Source organism: Meleagris gallopavo, chromosome 1 (genome assembly GCF_000146605.3).
Source record: "Meleagris gallopavo isolate NT-WF06-2002-E0010 breed Aviagen turkey brand Nicholas breeding stock chromosome 1, Turkey_5.1, whole genome shotgun sequence".
Taxonomy (NCBI): domain Eukaryota; kingdom Metazoa; phylum Chordata; class Aves; order Galliformes; family Phasianidae; genus Meleagris; species Meleagris gallopavo.
In genome coordinates, this window is record NC_015011.2 from 35083738 (window position 1) to 35103521 (window position 19784).

The window sequence follows — 19784 nt, forward strand, 5'->3', positions numbered from 1 at the left end:
CAGCATGTTTATGGATATTGTTCTGATACATGAAGCAGTGCCTTTAACTTGAGTGTGCTGAAATTCTGGCCTAAGGAGATTCAGTAGAGCCATGACCAGTGGCCTTTGGGAGCCTGTCTGTAGAAGCTGGGGGTATCTGCAAATGTCAGTTTTTAGACTGAAGGATAGCTGGCAATACAAATACAAATAGCACTCTGCTAATGTGGAATGGGAACACTGTTCATATTGTTTGATGCTGAGATTGGCTAAACGATCGTATCAGGCTTGTTGCTATGTCATGAAGTCCTAAAGGCCACTACTATTCTTGGTGCTTCAACATATTAATCTTGGTATTTGTCCAACTAGGTCGATACAAATGAGCAGTTGAAAAGAATAACACAAATGAGGCTGGTGGAGTACAACTACAAGCCTGAATTTGCATCTGTTATGGGAATAGAAAATACTCATGAAACAGGTATTCAGTCAGTTCTGTTACCAGTTTTCAGTTACATCCACTGTTGGTCATTGTGCCTTATTGCCTTTTAAAATTTCATCCTAATTTCTGGAATACTACAATTGCTTACTTTTCTGTGTTTCTCTTGTGAGTTAGAAGTGCCTAAACTAAGCATTTCTGGTGTTTTTCCAGCTGCTATTTCAATCATTAAAGACAGGTGATAATTTTTCCAGAGGTGTAACAAGAGTGAAGTACAAAATCAGAAACAATTTTGTTTTTATGACAGAAAAATGGGAAAGAAATTTTAAAGGTTTCTTTTTCTTCTTCTTCTTTTTTTTTAACCTTAGAATAGAAAAAATGTGATTTTCATGGATTTTCCCACTGTAGATATATTCTAGAATATGTTTGGCCCTATTTGCAGCTTGTAGGACGGACAACTCAATTTAAACACACAGTCATGATCAGTGGTATGTCACTGCACTTCCTGACTTTATTTCTGTTATCTTGTGAACAGGAATAATAGCACAGGAAGTGAAGGAACTTTTACCTCAGGCTGTTAGAGAAGCTGGAGATGTCGCTTTTAATAACGGCGAAAAAATAGAAAACTTCCTCATGGTTGACAAGGTATGGTCTGGAACAAGAAAGTGGGGATGTGTTTTTAGACTGTTCCTTTCATGTGTGGTGCTATGAATACATGCAGTTCTTTATACAAAGAGGTCAGCCTGCACAAGACCAGTTTGTGTCATGTTATTGAAAAAAATGGAACCATCAGGCGTTAGTAAACATTTGAATCTTTTTAAAACAGAAAGTAGTTACATGCATTAAAACATCATCGTAATAATAAATCATACAATAGCAGAGAACATACAAAAAACTTTAAATTTGCTGAAAAATGTGGATAGCATTTTCATAGCATTGGTCCAAAGGATTGGACTCCAGAGCAAGTGAGGAGAAGGGCTTTTTGGAGAGAGCACTGAAAGGAAGATTAGAAAATTTGCAGCCTTCATAGCTGATTTATAGATCCTTATAGAAAAGAACTAGGATTAGACATTTTACATGATTTGATAGTGATAGGACAAAGGGAAATAAATTGAAACTAAAAGTGGGGAGATTTATGTTAGGTGTGTGGAATTTCTTTACTCAGAGGGTGGTGAGGCACTAGCACAGGTTGCCCAGAGAAGTGGTTGCCCCATCCTTGGAGCTGTTCAAAGCCAGGTTGGATGGGACTCTGGTCCACCTGATCTAGTGGGTATCAGCCCTGCCCCCAGAAAGGCATTGGAACTAGATGGTCTTTCAGGTCACTTCCAACCCAAGCCATTCTATGATTTGCTGCTGTTTCAACAAGGCTGGGTAAATTACTGCAGTGCCATCTTTGCTTTCTCTTCTTTCTCCTAACAGCTGTGGCAGAACGTGAATATTCAGTTCTGTGACCTTGATGTAGGGGGGGGCAGGGGAATGAGAAAGAGCTCCAATTAACACCTCGAGATGTAAACTGAATGTAGAACTTTGGGTTATCTAATGTCTCAGATAGAATATCTGCACTAAGTACCCGGAGCTTCCATCATCTGAATATCTCAGTCTCTTCAGTAACAAAAGTACATGTGTATAACAGTGCTTTTTGTCTCTTTGCTTACAGTCAGGCATATGATGAGGCCTTGAACTTTGTTACCTTGCATTCCAATTTTTGTTCAAAATAAGCAAGGTACTCGCTAGTGAGTAGTGCCTTAGTTACCTGTGGAGAGCTGTCAAACTCTGTAAAACTGATTCACTGCATTACATGTTTGGACTGGGCTCTGTTACATTCTAGGGAAATATCTTAATGGTGTGGAAATTTGATGTTTTGGGAGAAGAATTATTCTTTTCTCTTTAACCTCACAGTGCTGAATATTTTTGTCATCAGTGAGTCAGTAAAACTCTAATCAGTCCTTTCTGTTTGTTTGTTTGTTTTTCTCAAAATAAAGTATACCTTCATTTTTTAGGGGTGAGCCATTTTCTTGGCTACCTGAAGCCACACAGAATAAATTCATGCCTGATTTGAAGAGAATGGAATGAATGACTTCTGTGTACCATTGACATGAGGGTGACTGACTTGTAGGATTGATTTCACAGTTCTGTGCACAGAAGGTTATTTTGAACTCACTCTTTTATTAACAGGCTGTTTGCTAAGGTCATCTATCAGAGGAGAAGTTTGCAACTTACCGCTGAGATACCTGTGATCTGGTTTTGTTTATACAAAATACCGTCTGTTTTTGCAGAATGTAGTCACCTTAAAAAGAAAGGAGACCTGATCCAGGTTTATAAATATCTGAGGTGTGGCAGCCATAGCGGTGAGGCCAGTCTCTTTTCAGTGGTACGTGGAGACAGGACGAGGGGAAACGGACATAAGCTGCAGCATAGGAAGTTTCGCACGAATGTGCGTAAGAACTTCTTCACGGTGAGGGTGACGGAGCACTGGAACAGGCTGCCCAGGGAGGTTGTGGAGTCTCCTTCTCTGGAGATATTCAAGTCTCGCCCGGACGCCTACCTGTGCGACCTGGTGTAGGGAACCTGCTTTGGCAGGGGGGTTGGTCTCGATGATCTCTAGAGGTCCCTTCCAACCCCAACAATTCTGTGATTCTGTGATTCTGTGAAAGGTGTGTGAGGTATTTACAAGGCAACAGGCAAAACTAATTTTGCCTTACTGCTCTATGGCTGAAATAGGCTGGGACAGTTAGCAACATTAACTGCCAGTAATAGCTTTGTTTAAGGTGGCATCCAAAAGAGGAGAAGGCAGTATCTGAGCATCACAGCTTAACCTTCTGGTTTGGATCTTTCCCTGTCTTACTGTTTCTATATAATTCATATTATATGTGGAAAGAGCCTGGCTTGTCTATCCTGAAGGTAAATGGTTGGATGGGCATTCTGTTGGGGGTTTCTGAAATCAATGCTCAGCTCTAACGCTACAAATCAAATAGCAAAGTCCTGCTTTGACAGCTTTAGTATTTAAAATTCAGCACTGTATGAATTCAAAATATAGTTTAAATCCTTAGTCTACAAAATCCTTTAGTTTCAAATTTTTTGGTAAGTCCTCATTTTCAATTTACTGCAAATTGAGTACAAGCAATTTTTCAATCTAGCAAATGGGTTTTATAGTCAAAGTGACCTCCCATTTACAGTTGCTTAAATTGTGTTTGCATTTTAAGTATTCAGTGTGTCCTTCCATAGGTGAATTCTGCATGTATTACTGCTTGTTGCGTCTAATTGATGAATGTACTGTACCTGCTTTTGTCATTATTTTGCCCATTTTGCTTCTTAGGATCAGATCTTCATGGAAAATGTAGGTGCAGTAAAACAGCTTTGCAAACTAACCAACAACCTTGAAGTCAGAATAGAAGAATTGGAACAGTGGAACAGAAAACTGGCCAGGCTGAAACGGTTAAGCAGTTTAAAGTCAACAGTCAGTGAAAGGAGCACAGTCAGGTACCTCAGTATGGAACATTCTCTGATAGTTGTCACAGAAATTAACAAAATAGTCTCTGTGGTAGAAATGAAAACTGATTTTGCTTGACAGTTGAGTTCAGCTCTTTTCAAGCAATAAAGCTGGGCAAAAAATTGCAGAATTCTTGTGTTTTAAATCACTTACACAGTTAATACGTGAAATGGCAGTTAAATTGCAGTCATTTCTGTAGCTGCTTCAGTTGTGTAAATCAGAGATAGATTCTGTCCAGTTACAGCCTGCAACTTAGAAATTAGTGCTGAGAGAGGTCTGCAGAGCCTCTTCTGCAATAAAATATCTTCATTACCGCTTCAGTGAAAGTGATGATCATTTCTTATTTCTAAACCACTTTTCTTTGAAATCAAATGTAGCATCTAATAACACACATCTCAATGAGTTAACTGGATGCTTTTGTTCCTGAAAATGAATCTGATGATTTTTCTGCCTTTCTCTTTTTAAATGTTACAATTGCAAAGCAAGCGACGTTGACACCCTGTGAAAAATGTCACTTTTTTTTTTTTTCATTTACTGCTTGCTGAAGCATTTGAATGTCAAAGAGGTTTTGTCTCTTACAGCAGGTGTAGTCGAGTCACTAGTCTCTTGCCATCGAGAAAATCAGTCCAGCTAAAATCCAGCAAGGTGAGTGACACTAAATATGTGAAAGATGCCTACAAGAGAGTTTTTGTATGTGCTGAATTACAGATGAAAGATTTTGTGCTTCTAGAAATATAATAAAATCCCTTAGCTAGAATTATTTAGCATCATTCTAGAAGCTCAAAAGCTCCCTATACTGAGATAGAGAAGATGTATGAGACACTTCTACTTCTTGCCTATGCTTTGTGTGTATGGGGCAGATCCATATTGGTGTGCAGGAGGAAACCATCAGGAAAGAATTGCTGAGCTAGTTGGTGAGCTTACATGATGCAGCGCAGCCTTACATGAAAATGATGCAGTTGCAGTTTATGAGTATGTACAGTGATCATTCTTTCTCAGCTTAGTTTCTTGGTTGAGTCTTTCTCTGTGGCTTGTTGTTTGCATCTCCTATTTTTACTGGTTAATACTATCTTTCAGGTGGTAAAGAAAACCTGAAGCAATAGGATGTCTTTCCTATTGCTACATGACTGTAAGTTGCCAGTCCTGAGACAGAATGAAGAGAACCATTTTAATAGGGACTGAATGAGTTAGGGAATATCAGTTGATCTTTTTCAGGACAGTCTTCCTAGGATGCTAGGTCCTTTTTTAAGCTGATTCGGTGCGCATTTTCCTGTCTTGCTTTGACAGTGCCAAAGCACGAGAGAAAATAATAGGTTGAATGTTCTTAGATCTATAAGAACAATCAAATACTCTATGACCTAAGCTCATTCTACTTGCTTGAAAAGTACCTTTCTTTTGCATTTACACCAGCCCTGGTTTAATGAGGTCTAAACATACACTGAAAGCTGCTCATTGTTTAGATGTGGCCACTGCTTACAGAGTTTCTCATTTAATTTTTCCACACAATTTTTCTTGTGGAACATGAAAAATGGCAGCAGGAAAAGAGAAGGAGCTGTCATTTTTATCTATTCTTTCTTTCTGTGTAATGTTTGTGTTCCCAGACTATCCACAGTGTGCAGCACATTCATGCTTTTAGAGAGCCTGTCATTACTCAAGTGTTTTGCTTTAGAAGTTGGCCACCATTTAAGAATGGTGCATATGATCCCTCTGAAAGAAAAAGAAATTAAATTAAAGTCAGACTAGTGCATTATTTCTTTATTTCTTTACCTGATCAAACCTGCTTTTTTTAGGTTTGTATATCGAAGAGGAACGGGTCTTGCTCCAGGAAGATTTTCCGGGTGACTATATTAGCTTTGGTTGCTGTTATGGCACTATGGTAACAACTAATTATCAACAGTTGCCTTGTTTCTCCCTTCCCCCTTTTTAATAGTTTCATCAGAAAGAAAAATGTGATTCTTTTCCTATCACTCTTCCCATTAAAGAACACAATATATTAAAATTAATAGTGAACATGCATGGTAATATGTCAAGGTTGAAGTTGTTTTAGGAAAGTGTGGTCTGTGTGTACAACTAATCACTGTCCATGTAAAAATGTGTGATGCACCTTGAATGCATCTCAGTGGCTCGTGCTACAGGTCCAAAGCCAGACTTGTGATGCTCTGTGTATTTTATGCAATTGTTCTCTGCCTAATTACAACTTCTGATGTGTGAAATTAAACTACCCATCCCACTGTGATGGGCAGTTCTGTCACTCTGAAAATTTAACTTCTGACATCGGATTCTTAGAAAGAAAACTTTACTTGGGACATTGAGATTGCCATTTTCTGTTTCAAAGCTGTGGCTCACAATCTCTCCATGTATCTTGAACTGAGGTTTTGATTCTATTTGCAATGGAAAAAATGACCATATTTTGTTTTGAATTTATCTGTACCCAAGTACTTAATCTAAAAAATATTTAATTCAGTGAGATTTTCCCCTCCCTAAACGGGAAGTAATTGGCTAGTTAACCCTTTCATTACTTCATTTGGGCAAGGTGTTATCACTGTGTCACTTAGAAGATTGATGTGAATTTACAGAAAAATTCTCTTTTTACAGTGCTTTGACGATATCGACCCTTTATATACTTAGCATCCATGACAAATATCTTGAGAAACATGTTGTTTCCAGGCAAGTAGTTGAACAAGTGCTAGAATTAATATTGGATTGTGGACCAATCTATTTTGGTCCAGAACTGTGAGGACCATTTCTTAATGAGTTGTTTTTCTTTTTCTCCATCAGCAATACCTCAAGTTCTGTTGTACTCTTTCCCTCTACCACTACAGCAGGTACTGTATCTTTGCCAATCTGCATGCAAATAAAAGGCTGTTATAAATTCCAATAGACACGTAGCACTAGTGAGAATTATGTCATATTTTCTTTAGCATTACAGGAAAGCACAATTTCTCAGAGCACACAAACCATCAACGGGATTCCTGAAGTGAACTTCTGTGATCTTTTGCCTTGTGACAAGGTTTATTGTTGTCCAATTCATCAAGCAGTGGTCAAATATCGAAGTTATGAGGAAACCAATTCAGGGGAGACACGTAAGTTGAAATATGAATTTCTGTTTTTAGCTATTTCAATACAGATTATAGGAAAAGAGTGAGGGAAGAAGCAGGAATATTTGAAAGTAGTTAGCTACCTGAGATAGGGCCTACTCGAGAGAGTTTCAAAACTGCTGATAGAACTAATAATCACTGCTGTGAGTATTTTTTGAAATCTCTGGCCTGGTTACCTTCAAGAATTCTGGGTCCTAAAATGTTTTGTTAGATGTCACTGTTCTTCCTGGCCATTTGCAGTAAAGGATTTGATGTGAAGCAGAAAGTCACTAATCCCTTTAATTAACCTTTGGCTACAGTTGGCCAGGAATTCATTGAGCATAGTGAAGGGTGAATGTACAGTTTTAAAACAAAACCCAAAGCACTTAATAGTGTCACAGTGTGGTCATACTGCATCTGTTCTGTGGGCAGAAACAGAAATTCAACTGCCAGAAAACATAAAACTTCCAGTTATAACTGATCATTCAGGCAGTGATTTCGAGTAGAGGAATATTATTTGAAGGCAGAGCTCTATGAAATAAATTACTTTTACTGGAATGAATTCTCCTTCAGATATTGTCTACCAGATATTATGTGTGTAATATATGAGTAGGTGCATTGCTTACAACTTTTAAGACATTTATAAGAAAGAGATTATACACAGAGTTCTGTGCCAATCTGTATTCCTCAGACACAGACCTTAACATTGCAAATGTGAAGAAGTAAGTGTTAGTCTTATTAAACTCAGTATTTGTACTTCTCCTTTCTTGGTCTTGGCAAAAATTCTTGCATCAACCACAGTTGATGAGTTGAGGTGAAACTGGGGACAGACAGTTCGGCCTCTGAAGCACAAGTTTCTACAAGGACAGGCATTGCCACTTGCTGTGAAACTCTTGCCTCAGTGAACTGCTTCAGTGAGGTTCACTCAATGGCCATTTTTTATACTGCAAAGTGCTGTTGTCTGCAGACGAGCTCTGTGTTAGTGATCCTTGCTATTCTTGTGATTAATGCCACAGTAAGCCCTGGGGCAGATATAGTTCAGTACAACGCTTTCAAGAGGTCATATATTAAAGTGATTTGTATTAGTCTGAAGCCCGAAAGAGTGTTGATTAATTAAAAAGATGTTAATCTCATTTACAAATGAGGGAACTGTAGACAGATGAAAATGAAATATGAAAACCTTCTATCCCCAGCTGGCTGCTTTTGATATTAGGTGGAAAGAGAAGATAAGAATAAACATAAAGCATTACATTCTCAAGGTCTTATGCTCCAAATAGCATTAAGTGTAGATCCAAGAGTGAAAAATCAACACAGTACACAAGCTACTGAAAGATTTCAGAGCTGCCCAAGTTTAATGAAGCTGAATTTATCCCCAGACAGAAGAATGTCAATATGGAATCTAAACAGAAGGAAAACCAACAAGCTGCTTGATGTAGCTGTAGCCAAAATAAATGAAAAGCAAAATAAATAAATAAAAAAAAAAGAAAAAGAAAAAGCTGAACATTAAGTATGGGGAATAATCAAGATAAAATGTGGATGTTTTATAATCAACTAATAGGTCTGTTTCATGGAAAACTAAAACTATTTGAATTACATGCTAACTTAGGAGTGCATATTCAATAGACCTTTTATTGTTCTGCCATATGAAATTCTGAATTCTGAGAGTGAAGACTACTATTGGGCACGTCCGTTGCAGATCCTACTTTCTAACTTCCCAAATTTGTTGAGAAGGCAGCTGTTAGGTTGCTCAGCTAGAAAGCATTTATAAGCAAGACAAAATTTATTAAGCAAAAATTCAGGACATCTTTGTGTAGCCTACCTTAATATGGCGTTGTTTCCTGATACTTTATTTATCATAAGAACTGGATTCTCTGAAAGATTTAGGCTTTCTAATTTCTGCTGACTTTAGTGGAAATGCAAAGTATGAATACTCTTTGGCATCTGGGCCTTTCTACCAACTGCTTCCATTCCAGTAATACTCATTGCTTGCCCATTTGTGTTGTGTCTCTGGTAACCAGAGGCTGTTCTTACTTTCCCTTGGAGTACTGTTCCTTCTTAATGTCTCTCCCCTCACATTAAATGCTTACTGAGTGTTCCAGGTGGATTTCAGTCAGTTCATGCATTTCACCCTCAGATACTAGTTGCAGATTCCTAGCAAGGTGCTGTACATGAAATCATCACCATTTCTTTTCCATACTGCTTACAGATTATTCCATCTCATGTGAATTAAAACCAGAAAGGATTTGGGGGGAGGGGGGGGAGGGAGAAAAAGGAAAAAAAAAAGTATATCAGGTTTATTTGGTAAGTTTATGTGAATCATGTCTGGACAGTGAGGTTGTTATCATTTCATTCTAGTCATATACATACTTCTGTATTTGTTAGTGAATAAAAGTGGAACCTCCCACCCCACATGGACCTTTGAGAAAGACATCTGAGTTACTGTTGGGGATAGAGCAGAAGCATATAACCATTTACTGAACTCTTCAGTGTTTTTTTTCAGTAGTTCCTGATGTAGTGGACTAGCAACTGGAGTTCTATATATGAAAAAAATCTACACTGTAATTGACTCAGTTTAAATTGTTGAAATCTCAGTTAAGAAAATCTGTTTTCTTCCTAGTTTTATACAATTTTCTGCTACCCACTTAATGCCTTCTTCCACAATCTGCCAGACAAGAAATCACAATATTAAATGTTTAGTAATTCAGAGTACGTAATGAGTATTCCTGCCAGCACTTGCATAGCTGAAGTATTATACCTACGGGGAAAACATCTTTCTTTCAGTGAATAATCTATTGCTTTTACCAATAGGTTTTCCTACAGAATGGTTTGCAGTTAATGAAAATGCAAAACATGAGGGAACATTCAGTGCATTGCTAACACACCAGATAGTAGATGACTTCTAAATGCAGCACTTTCCATCTAAGTTGGTGAAACTGGCAAATCTGTATGAGGAGCAGGTAAATAGAAAATGGATGCAAAGAATAACTAGCAGCAGTAACGCCGATTCATAGCAAAACAGAGAAATGCTGGAAATCTCTGGATATTCTTATTTCCCAGTACTGAAATAAAACAGAAGCCAAAATCTGGAATAAATAAGCGAACACTAAGGTCAATGCAGCTGTTTTGTTTCAGTCTCATGGAAATGATGCATTTTGACCCTTAATTTTTGAAAGCAGATTTTATATAGTGAAATAGGGACTTCTGTTCTAAACAGTCACTCTAAATCAGAATGTTTCCTTTGGAAAACATAGAAATGGAGTATTTCAGTATTCTATTAATGCATGATTCCTTTTTTTGTCCAAATGAAATGGTATTTGATGAAGCATATTATTTTAGGCAAGGTCCACATTTCTCAGTGCCAATTTATTGGTGACATTTCTCTGGACAGATATTTGGCTGGCAATTAGCAGAAAAGCATAAGAACAGATTTAAACCATCTTCCATGGGCTTGAAAGGCCTTTTGCTCTCCTCAGATTGTACTCTGCAATGGTTATTCAAACAATACTTTAAAGTTCACTTTTCTGGATAAGTGCTGCATGCTGAGAAAATGAATAGAGCAAAAGAAAATTCAACAACCAAAATTTCCAAGCCTATTCAGTGTTAGAAATTACAGTGGTGACATACCATGACTGTGGTGATGATATTGTTAGAGTTATGTGTTAGTTTCTTTAGTTAAATGACACATCCCACTGTGTTTGAAGCACCATGTCTTGGGTCAGTCCTCAGCATCTTACATCTCAACTTCAGAAAGCAAAGTTATTCCTCGCCCACCTCTGCGTGGCAGATGCCTACTTCCACATTTTCTCACTAATAAGAAAGAGTTGCTTTATGACCAGATTTGTGCTGAAGTGCTTGGCTGGATGTTACCTTTCACTTTGTCTTTTTATTATAATTACTGGTGATATTCTCAGTGTGGGATGAAATATTTTCTGTTAGACTATTTTTTTTTTTTGGTTGAAATATCTGAGATATCCTGCAAAATTTCAGAAAACTGTTTCTTGTAATCTACAGACATCTTTTGTCTATAAATGTCTTCTTAGTAGAGGTGGTTTGCATTTTAAAGGTTTCTCCTTTTGGTTATAAATGCCTTTATCTGAGAGATAATTGACAAAAATGTCTTGGGGATTTGTATCCATATTTTATTGTTATAACATGAAAGGCTAACTTGGAGGACATTTGTAAATACTCCTCTCACAGGAAACAAATGTGACGTGTTTGTTGGAGGAAATACTGACGGGAGACCTGATCTTGGAACTGACTGTAAGTCCTTTTTTAAAAAAAAACTGTTGAAATGTGTAATTGTACAAATTTGAAAGGCTGCCTTTAGGATTGGAATTATACTGCTGGAATTTGGAGAAGTTAAAATTATTACTGGTTGTTACAGAAAATTAGAGTTTAGGAATCTGTTAAATATCTGAAGTTGATTTTAATTTTCTTATTGCAATTCTTACATCTTCAGTAGGTTTTTGTAGACATTCTGGCTGCCTTCTTCAATGAGATCTACTACTTGGCTTCAGATGCAGTAAAATGACAAGTTACTTTTTCTTCATGAGTTGAAATCTTGTAAGGTGATAGGTAGTGCTAACTCCTACACAGCAAAATGCTTAAGCATATGACTGTGGCAGAAAAAACATGACAGAGTGTAAAGGAAATGTTTGAGGTTGGCCCGGATGAGCTACAGGAAGCTAGGTCAACTTCAGCTGCTGAAGGGGACCATCCCAGTCGTTCCACATGAGCAGAAGTCTTTTCTAGACTTTTCTAATCATGTGGAAGCTCTGTTTCAAGTGGTATTTTGTTTGCTTGTTTGGTTGTATAAAAATGTTTGATTAAAGACTGGGGAATACTCGCACAGTAAAATATCTGTATACAGACATGAACTTAAAGCAGGTTGGTACATAGAGTCATATGAGTAACAGAACACAGGTTCTGCTTGTAGCTTGGGTGTATTCCAATTGGGATGATCTTGGAAAAATGATTCCCCTTCTAAGTTGTTTACAGTGGCTACATAACTCAAACTCTGTGGCATTGCTATGATATATATTTTAGTGAGGCGCTGCGTCAGAGGGAAATGTTCTTCCACACTAGTTCTTTGGGATGAACGTACTCAGTGTTCATCTATGTGGAAATGTGCATGTTGGAAGTTGAGTAGGTATACTCACACATCAGCCTTTAATCATCAACTTCCTCTGTAGTGTTCACTGTCAGTGTTCAGTGTGGAAAACAGGCTTGGACCTGCTGAAACATGTCCTCTACATGTTTCCCGCACAACACTGTCACATGTAAGATATCAGCACCTCTGTACTTCAGGGAAGAGCCAGAGTGTAGCTATCTGCTGGCAGCTCACTCACTGCATCCCCACCTGGGTTTTCCCCATCCTACTGGCAGTGTGAATCTCAGTCTACTTTGTGGAATTAAACCAATTCATTCCCTTCTGTTTATGGATCTCAAGAAAGACTGAAGTAGGCTGGCATAAGGTCTGAGTTGTTGCCTAATCATGCACGTACACTGATGGGATGCTATAGGTGTATCCAGAGCAAGTAAGCTTTGTTGGATGCAAATCAGTGCAGTTACTCCAAAGCCAGATCTGAAAGCAGAAGCTGTGCAGCTGTGTCAGCGTGTTGGTTCTTGCCCTGAACTCTCCACAGGGCTGATCTGCTTCAGGGAAAAGCCATGTCATTGTAGCTCACCATAACTAAGAGGTGCTGGCCCAAGGTGTCAGAGGAAGTCTGTGGCAAGCAGGGGAACTTGATCCACCCTGGCAAGGAGCAAAATCACTCTGATAATCAGTTCTTTCCTTATCTTTCCTGGTAATCAGTGCACCAGCTGTGCTTTGAAGGTCTCTTTCCCCTCTAGAAACTAGTGTTTTCAATTACCAGGATCTAAACATCTAACTGCATTCTGTGTTGCCCAAAAAAATATTACATATATGTGCATATGCATAAACTCAATTTATATACATCTGTTTATATATAAGATGTTGAGCTAATTCCAGAATGTGATTCTTTTTTTGATAGAGGTTTTTATTCCATGTTCCCATTTATTGAACTGTAAACTTCTGCCAAATTCAGGATGTAGTTATGAAGTTATCAATCTTGCTAGTGCTGCTTTTAGTTCTTCTTATTGCCAACATGGGGCACCGAGAGGACTGCTGTAGTTAAATCCAGCTTCAGCTCAGCACTGTGCAGCTGTTTGCTCAATTACTCCAAGTGGAATGGGAGAGAGAATCAGAAAAAAGGTGAAACTTGTGGGCTGAGGTAGAATTGAATAGCACAGAAAAGGAAGGGTGACGATAATTGTAATGACAGAATATACAAAACAAGTGATGCATAAAGTAGTTGCTCACCATCATCACTGACCCATGGCCAGCCAATTTCTGAGCAGAAGCAGCCCTCCTAGTTGATTTCTTCCAGTTACCTCGTTCAGCATGATACCGCATGGTACGGAACATCTCTTTGGCCAGTTGGGTCAGCTGCCCTGGTTCTGTCCCCTCCCAGCTCATTGTATCCCCTGCAGTATCCTTGCTGACGGGGCACCCGGAAACGCTGAAATGTCCTTGACTCTGTGTAAACACTGATCAACGTCAACTAAAATATCAGTGAATTATCAGTATTATTCTCATTCTAAATAATTCTCATTTTAAATCCAAAACACAACACATACCATCACAGAGCCAGGAATGTGGCCTTGAATGTGGCCAGGAAAGCGATCTGCATCATGGGCTGCATCAATAGAAGCATGATCAGCAGATCAAGGGAGGTGATCCTTCCCCTCTCTACTCTGCATTGGTGAGACCTCACCTGGAGTGCTGCATCCAGATGTGGAGTTCTCAGTACTGGAGAGATGTGGACCTGTTGGAGTGTGTCCAGAAGAGGGCCACGGAAATGATCCAAGGGATGGAACACCTCCTTATGAGAGGCTGAGAGAGCTGGGGCTGTTCAGTTAGGAGAAGAGAAGGCTCCGAGAGACCTGAGAGTGACCTTTCAATATCTAAAGGAGGGCTCAAGGTCAGGCTGGACCAGTCTCTGAGTAGCCTGATCTAGGTGTGGGTGTCCCTTCTCATTGCAGGGGAGTTGGACTAGATGATCTTTGAAGGTCTCTTCCAACTCAATTCTGATTCTACACTTCTATGATCTACAAGAAAGAAAATTCATTCTATCCCAGCTGAAATCAGCGCACTGTGTTTCTATCCTACTTGGACTTTCATCAAAATAGCCTTCGTTGTCTGCTCAAAAGAAAGTATTGCAGTATTACGTACATGGATATGTCTTTGAGAATGCAACAAGCATTTTTTTTTTTCTCCTCTGTAACTGTAGAATGAAGGCAATCAACCAAAGTCTTTTTACTAAAAGCTGATTTAGACCTGTAGCAACTTCTGCAGTTGCATTAACTGCAATTTTACTATGGTTTTATCTAAGATTTTTGGGAAAAACAAAACAAAACAAGAAGAAAGCATTATTTTTCTTATATCTTCAGGGATTGATACAACGATCAGATCCATCCAGATTTTGGAAACACAGCAACTAATTGACAGTCGCTACTGTAGTAAAAATCTACAATGCAGGTAAGTAAATTATTTTATTATGCTTCATTATACTGGGATAGAATACAATTAAGGTGGCATGACTGTCTGGCTGGCTACTTCTCACTGTTGTTTCCTCTTGTGTCCACGCATTTTTTTCCTACCTTTAAGTAACTTTCCTTTTTCAAATTTAAATAATATTTCCATGTTTTTTTCAAATATACCATCTATTTTGAAATACTATGTGCACTAATGTCACCTTTTTCAGGTCTGGAAATTACAGCTGTATTATTCCCATTAGCAAGTACTCACCAATAAATGTAGAAATCTCACTGGAAATCAAGTAAGTATAATTAAGGATAATATACACGATAATATTACGAGATAGTAGTTTGTTTTTGACAGTAATTCTTGCATTATTTCTATTGTGGCACTAATTTGTCCATACTCAGAGAAGTGGGACAAATCTATGCGCAGGCAAATCCTTCTTGTAGACTCTTGGGTTGATCCTCTGCTGCAATACAGGCCCAGTGCCAATCTCAGTTTAAGGACAATTTCATCCATTGATGTAGGTATTAAAATCCAGTAATCTTCAGGTTGAATCTAATAATCATTTGAGCAGACATGTACTAATACATCATCATGGATGTGGTCTTTGGCATCGGAATTTGAGGTTATTTTTGTTTGTTTGTTTTAAATGTAGAGAAATATTATTAAGAACATACAAAAACAACTTATGTGAACACCTTTTCTAAACATGAAGGGTCTTTGGGACTAAGACTGTCTTTTTGCCTGTTGTGCTAAGCCCTGCAAAAGGGAATTCTTGTGCAGGAATCTTTGGCAATGCGTAACATTACAATTTATAGCAGGAAAAAGTAGCAGACTTACCTCTAAGCAGTTATTTTCACTTCAAATATATATCTGGCTTCATCATGTTCTCCCAGTAATAACAAATCCTTTCTTTTGGGGATCATCTCTGATAAAGGTCGTTGATAGCCAGAACAGCTGCCAAAGACTGCTTGATGACACTTCATGATTCCCTTGTCTTCAAAATAGTGCTCTATAAAGTTATGTATGGCCTTTAGGCCCAGCTTTTTGATTTTGGGATACAATGGAAGTCCCGAAGCAACTGCTTGTTTCATACAACAGCTGAGCATCTGTCTGTTGGGTGTATGCCATTATAAACTAATAACACAACACTCTCATGTAGGGATTAATACGTGATTCTCAGAGTTTCACTGAAGCAGTTGCTGAATTTATTTTGGATATTGGTTTTTGAGTTTGGGGATGAGTTTTTCCAATATATGCCTTCAATAAAAATAGCTACAAACTGAACAACAACATAAAACCAACAAAAAACAAACAAGACTAGTTTACTAGATTACTGCTGTGTCTCAGTACTGTAAAATACTGTGAATACCTACAAATTTGGGAAACTTTTATGCCCACAGAGTAAAATTAAATGAAACTAACACATAATACTGACCGTCCCTCTAGGACAGAGGGTATGCCGTATGTGAATTCATTGCTCCCCACTGCAAAAACTGTAAATAGTCATGCCAACTTTTCCGCACCTTCTGCTTTTATTTTGCTGCTAGCCATTGCCATATCTGTATTCCTTTGGATCTCCAGAGTACCTTTGTTCTGGATGCATCTGGTAAGATAGGAAATGCTGTGCAATCTCTAGGGATAGTTTGGAGAAGATATGGCTATAGGGTCTTTGCTCTTGAAGAATTATGAATGAAATTCTGTTTAACGCTGTATACCCAGACAAGGAGACTTTTACTTCTTTTCATGATATATTTGCATGTGTACAGGGACAAATGAAAGTTATTTGTATAGATCCCTACTTAAGGCTTTTCTAATGTTTGTTTTTCATAAAATTGTCTGCTGTTGTGTTTAGGTGCCAGAGCACTCTTTGACATAGGTGTGTGATGCCTGTAGATGACATAAGTTGTGCAATTCAGGCATGTCATAACCATTAATTTGTACAAAAAGTCATATATGATAGCTTCTGGTATGAATGTGCTTGAAGTTTGAGGAAGTTTAGTGTACATTTCTAAATTTATCTTAACAGCTGCAAAGACCACCCAGGTTTCCAAATACAAAGCTTCCTCCCTTCGTAGGAGGGAGTGGGACAAGTTTAGAGGTTGGTGGCTCAGGTTCCTTTGTATGAACCAATGAAGTAAGGTCCTTCGCTTTATTTCTCCAGAATTCAATTCTTTGGAATGTTTACCTGTGATTATATTGTATTATATTTATGATTCCTCTGTTTAAGAGTGATGAGATAGATCCTTGTTTTTCTCTTTCTTGAAGCACAACAGAACCATTAATAATATTTCTCTGCAAAATCACATTTGGAAATTATTGCTCCTATTATTCTTCAAGCCGAAACAGTGGGAAAAATTTCCAAGAAACCACACAGGTAATGTTCTTTAAACAGTACTCTGGCTTACAGGAATCAACTTTACACGCTGCCCACCACACGCTTGTTTTTTTATCTCTTTCATGGAGGTACTGTGCCATACTGAATATAAAATTGAGCTTCATGTAGAAAAAAAGTATTCAGTTTTCTGATGGTTTTGGCTACTGAAACCATACAGTGCTTAAATATTTTATTAGCTTTCATATCTTCACTTGCTTGTCTGTCTAACTCATCTTAACTCCAGAGGTAGTTAAGAAACAGGAGTACTTTTCACCCAGGGTATTAGGAGAGAATCGTCTAACCTCTTATCTTCTGTACTTTTCCATTATGGGCAGCAAAGTACAATTTTTAAGCTTTGAATTTGCTAAAAAAATATTGGTAGTATTTCCCTTTATTCTGTGCAAACAGGAGTTTACCAGCAAACCTCTCTAGGGAAAATTATTCAGTGAAAATGCAAAAACAGTTTTCTGTCATTCTCTTGATTGATGGGAATAAAAGTTAAAACATCTTAACTTTTCCCGGGAGAGATGATCTTGCAAACTTTCGATTGTTTCCAGTAAATTAACGAAGACCCTAAACTCCCTTCCAGTTCTCTAGAAGTATAGGACTCTTCCATGTGACCAGGTTCTCAGATTTGTCCACATAGCTTGGAAATGTTTGTTCTGGCTAAAATAGTGGGAAAGACTGAAGCAAGGATAGTAACACTTATCCTAAATGTAGTAGAAGAAACCTCTGTGAAGATGAAATCTTTTAGATTTCTGATTCATGGTACTATTCACAATAAGTTCTTAATTAGTTTTAAATTACTTTTTCTGACAGATCAGAGCATTTGGGATACGTTTGTCCTTATGTTGACTTTCTGATAAACTTTTCAAATGTCTTCACAAAAAGTTACAGGCTTCTCTGCAACTGCTGCAAAGTCATCAGACTGAAGTAAATAAGTTGTCCAAGTTTTGGTCTGTCAGCTGTAATTCTAATAGTCCTTGAAATTAAGTCAGTCCCAGAGAGTTTTCCCATGCAGAAATATCCTTGAAGCTTACTGCCAAAAGTGGTCAAAGTGATTTTCTGTGTCAACCTGAAATCTACATCAAAAGACTAAAGCTAACTAGCCTCCAGCAGCAGTGTGCATTAAGTTTGATGTGACTTGGAATAGAAATGCTGCCTGTTGGATAATTTTTGTCAAGAGGATTTTTCTAAGGACTGGAAGGCTTATTACCTACAAAAGGGCAGGATGGCAATCATTTAGACTCCAGGCAATATATATATATAAGTCTTATCGTGTGAACACACCATCTCCAACAGAGAATGTGTCAGAAAGAAGGGAAAGATGAAGGAAACACTTGAAACTGAGGAAATGAGTTATCATGGGCGTACCTAAATGGATCACTAGGTCAACAAGAGGTGAAGATTGAATTTTATTCTATGTAGCATAAAAAATTCAGATACAAAATCTGTTATTTCAGTTATACTTGGCAAGACACTGGAATCAAACGAAAAGTGAAATCTTTCCTTCAGACTTTTTTGAAACACTGAGTAAAAGTGCTGCTCATATCTTTAGCATATGTGTAGGAATTTTCACTGCCTTCCAAGGACTGCTAATGTTGCTGTTTCAAAATCAGCAGAATTGCCATTTGCTGCTGTTATGCTTCAAAGCTTTTGGGCCACATGGTACATCAGGGACAATCCCTACTTGCTGTGGGATTTGCTTGGAAAACTAGAGTTATACAGTTACTCAGAGCCAGCTGAGAGCTGCTGGGAGCCAGATGTCTGTCAGATCCTATGCAGAGCTGATCAGAGGAAACCCAGATTTGCAAGGTTTAAAGTCAGCACTTTGTCTTTAAATACTCCGCCTGCGGCTATCAAGTCTCGTTATCGTAATTATTTTGCACTGCATTTATCAATGAAATGTTTCCAGAGCCTACTCTTCTCAGCAATTTCATGTGAAATCAGGTTATCTAATCTCTCTCTCACTTATCATCTAGGGACGTCAGCATATTTGGACTCTCCCAGTCGCTAGGCTGTATGACAGCGCATACTATTTCCGTGTAGCCGCACCGGTAAGCCTTTTTCAAATGGGATCACAACAAGAGACAAATATCATTTGAGCTGAAAGAAGAAGATCCTGTATGAATCTCTTTTGTTTTTCTTCTGCAGGGTCTTGTAAGCTGCTCAACAGATCCTTATTATGCTGGAATATTTTTTACTGATTACTACTTCTATTTTTATCGGAAGTGTAACTAAAATGTTGCTGATCACTCTGTACTTTGGAAAAAAAAAATATGAAGTTCTTGATATGAAAAAGAGACTTGTGTATGGCCCTGGATTTTTATAAGCATTTTACTGAGTTGTATGCCACTTTCTTGTTTGTTTTGCTTTTGAAATTTAAAAAAAAAAAAAAAGAAAAAGAAAAAGAAAATTTTTGACAACAACTGTAGCTCTACATTTCCAGGAACTGTTTCTAAAAGGTCATCAGGCAGTAGAGTACATGACGTGTAAACAAATAATCCCATCCATCTTAGTGCAGTTGCATGATAGTATACATACAGCAGTCAAAAACAAATGGGTAGGAGCTCTGCTGAACTGGGATATACTCCAGCCTTCAGAAGATGGTAAGATAATAAAATATTATGTGCAGTTAGAAGGCATAATTTTGTCCCGCCGCAATTTAAGTTCTCTTAGTACCTGCTGCCTTTTGTTTGTACATAAACCTACTTCTTCTCCAGAACTTAACAAAACTTCCAGGGTGAAGTGAAGCGCCATGCAAATGTCCTCTAAATTAAATGCTGTAAATTGAGTAACAGCAGTTTGGTTCCACTGTGTGTAAATATTTCCGTCTCAGAAAGTAGGCTCTCGTTACCGCT

At 38.0% G+C, this 19784-nt stretch overlaps 1 protein-coding gene across 1 annotated transcript in view; it reads left to right on the plus strand.

Annotated features, from left to right (window-relative positions):
• Positions 1 to 19343, plus strand: part of MYRFL (myelin regulatory factor like) — a 43649-nt gene extending 24306 nt beyond the window's left edge. The window contains exons 12-25 of the mRNA XM_010708090.3: positions 346 to 454; positions 948 to 1057; positions 3729 to 3892; positions 4484 to 4547; positions 5693 to 5778; positions 6498 to 6569; positions 6681 to 6727; positions 6824 to 6985; positions 11177 to 11239; positions 14453 to 14540; positions 14767 to 14841; positions 16815 to 16923; positions 18906 to 18980; positions 19078 to 19343. Of these exons, the coding sequence (XP_010706392.1) occupies positions 346 to 454; positions 948 to 1057; positions 3729 to 3892; positions 4484 to 4547; positions 5693 to 5778; positions 6498 to 6569; positions 6681 to 6727; positions 6824 to 6985; positions 11177 to 11239; positions 14453 to 14540; positions 14767 to 14841; positions 16815 to 16923; positions 18906 to 18980; positions 19078 to 19164 (1311 nt within the window). The 3' untranslated portion in view covers positions 19165 to 19343. The remainder of the gene's footprint in view (positions 1 to 345; positions 455 to 947; positions 1058 to 3728; positions 3893 to 4483; positions 4548 to 5692; positions 5779 to 6497; positions 6570 to 6680; positions 6728 to 6823; positions 6986 to 11176; positions 11240 to 14452; positions 14541 to 14766; positions 14842 to 16814; positions 16924 to 18905; positions 18981 to 19077) is intronic.
• Positions 19344 to 19784: the final 441 nt, after the last annotated feature.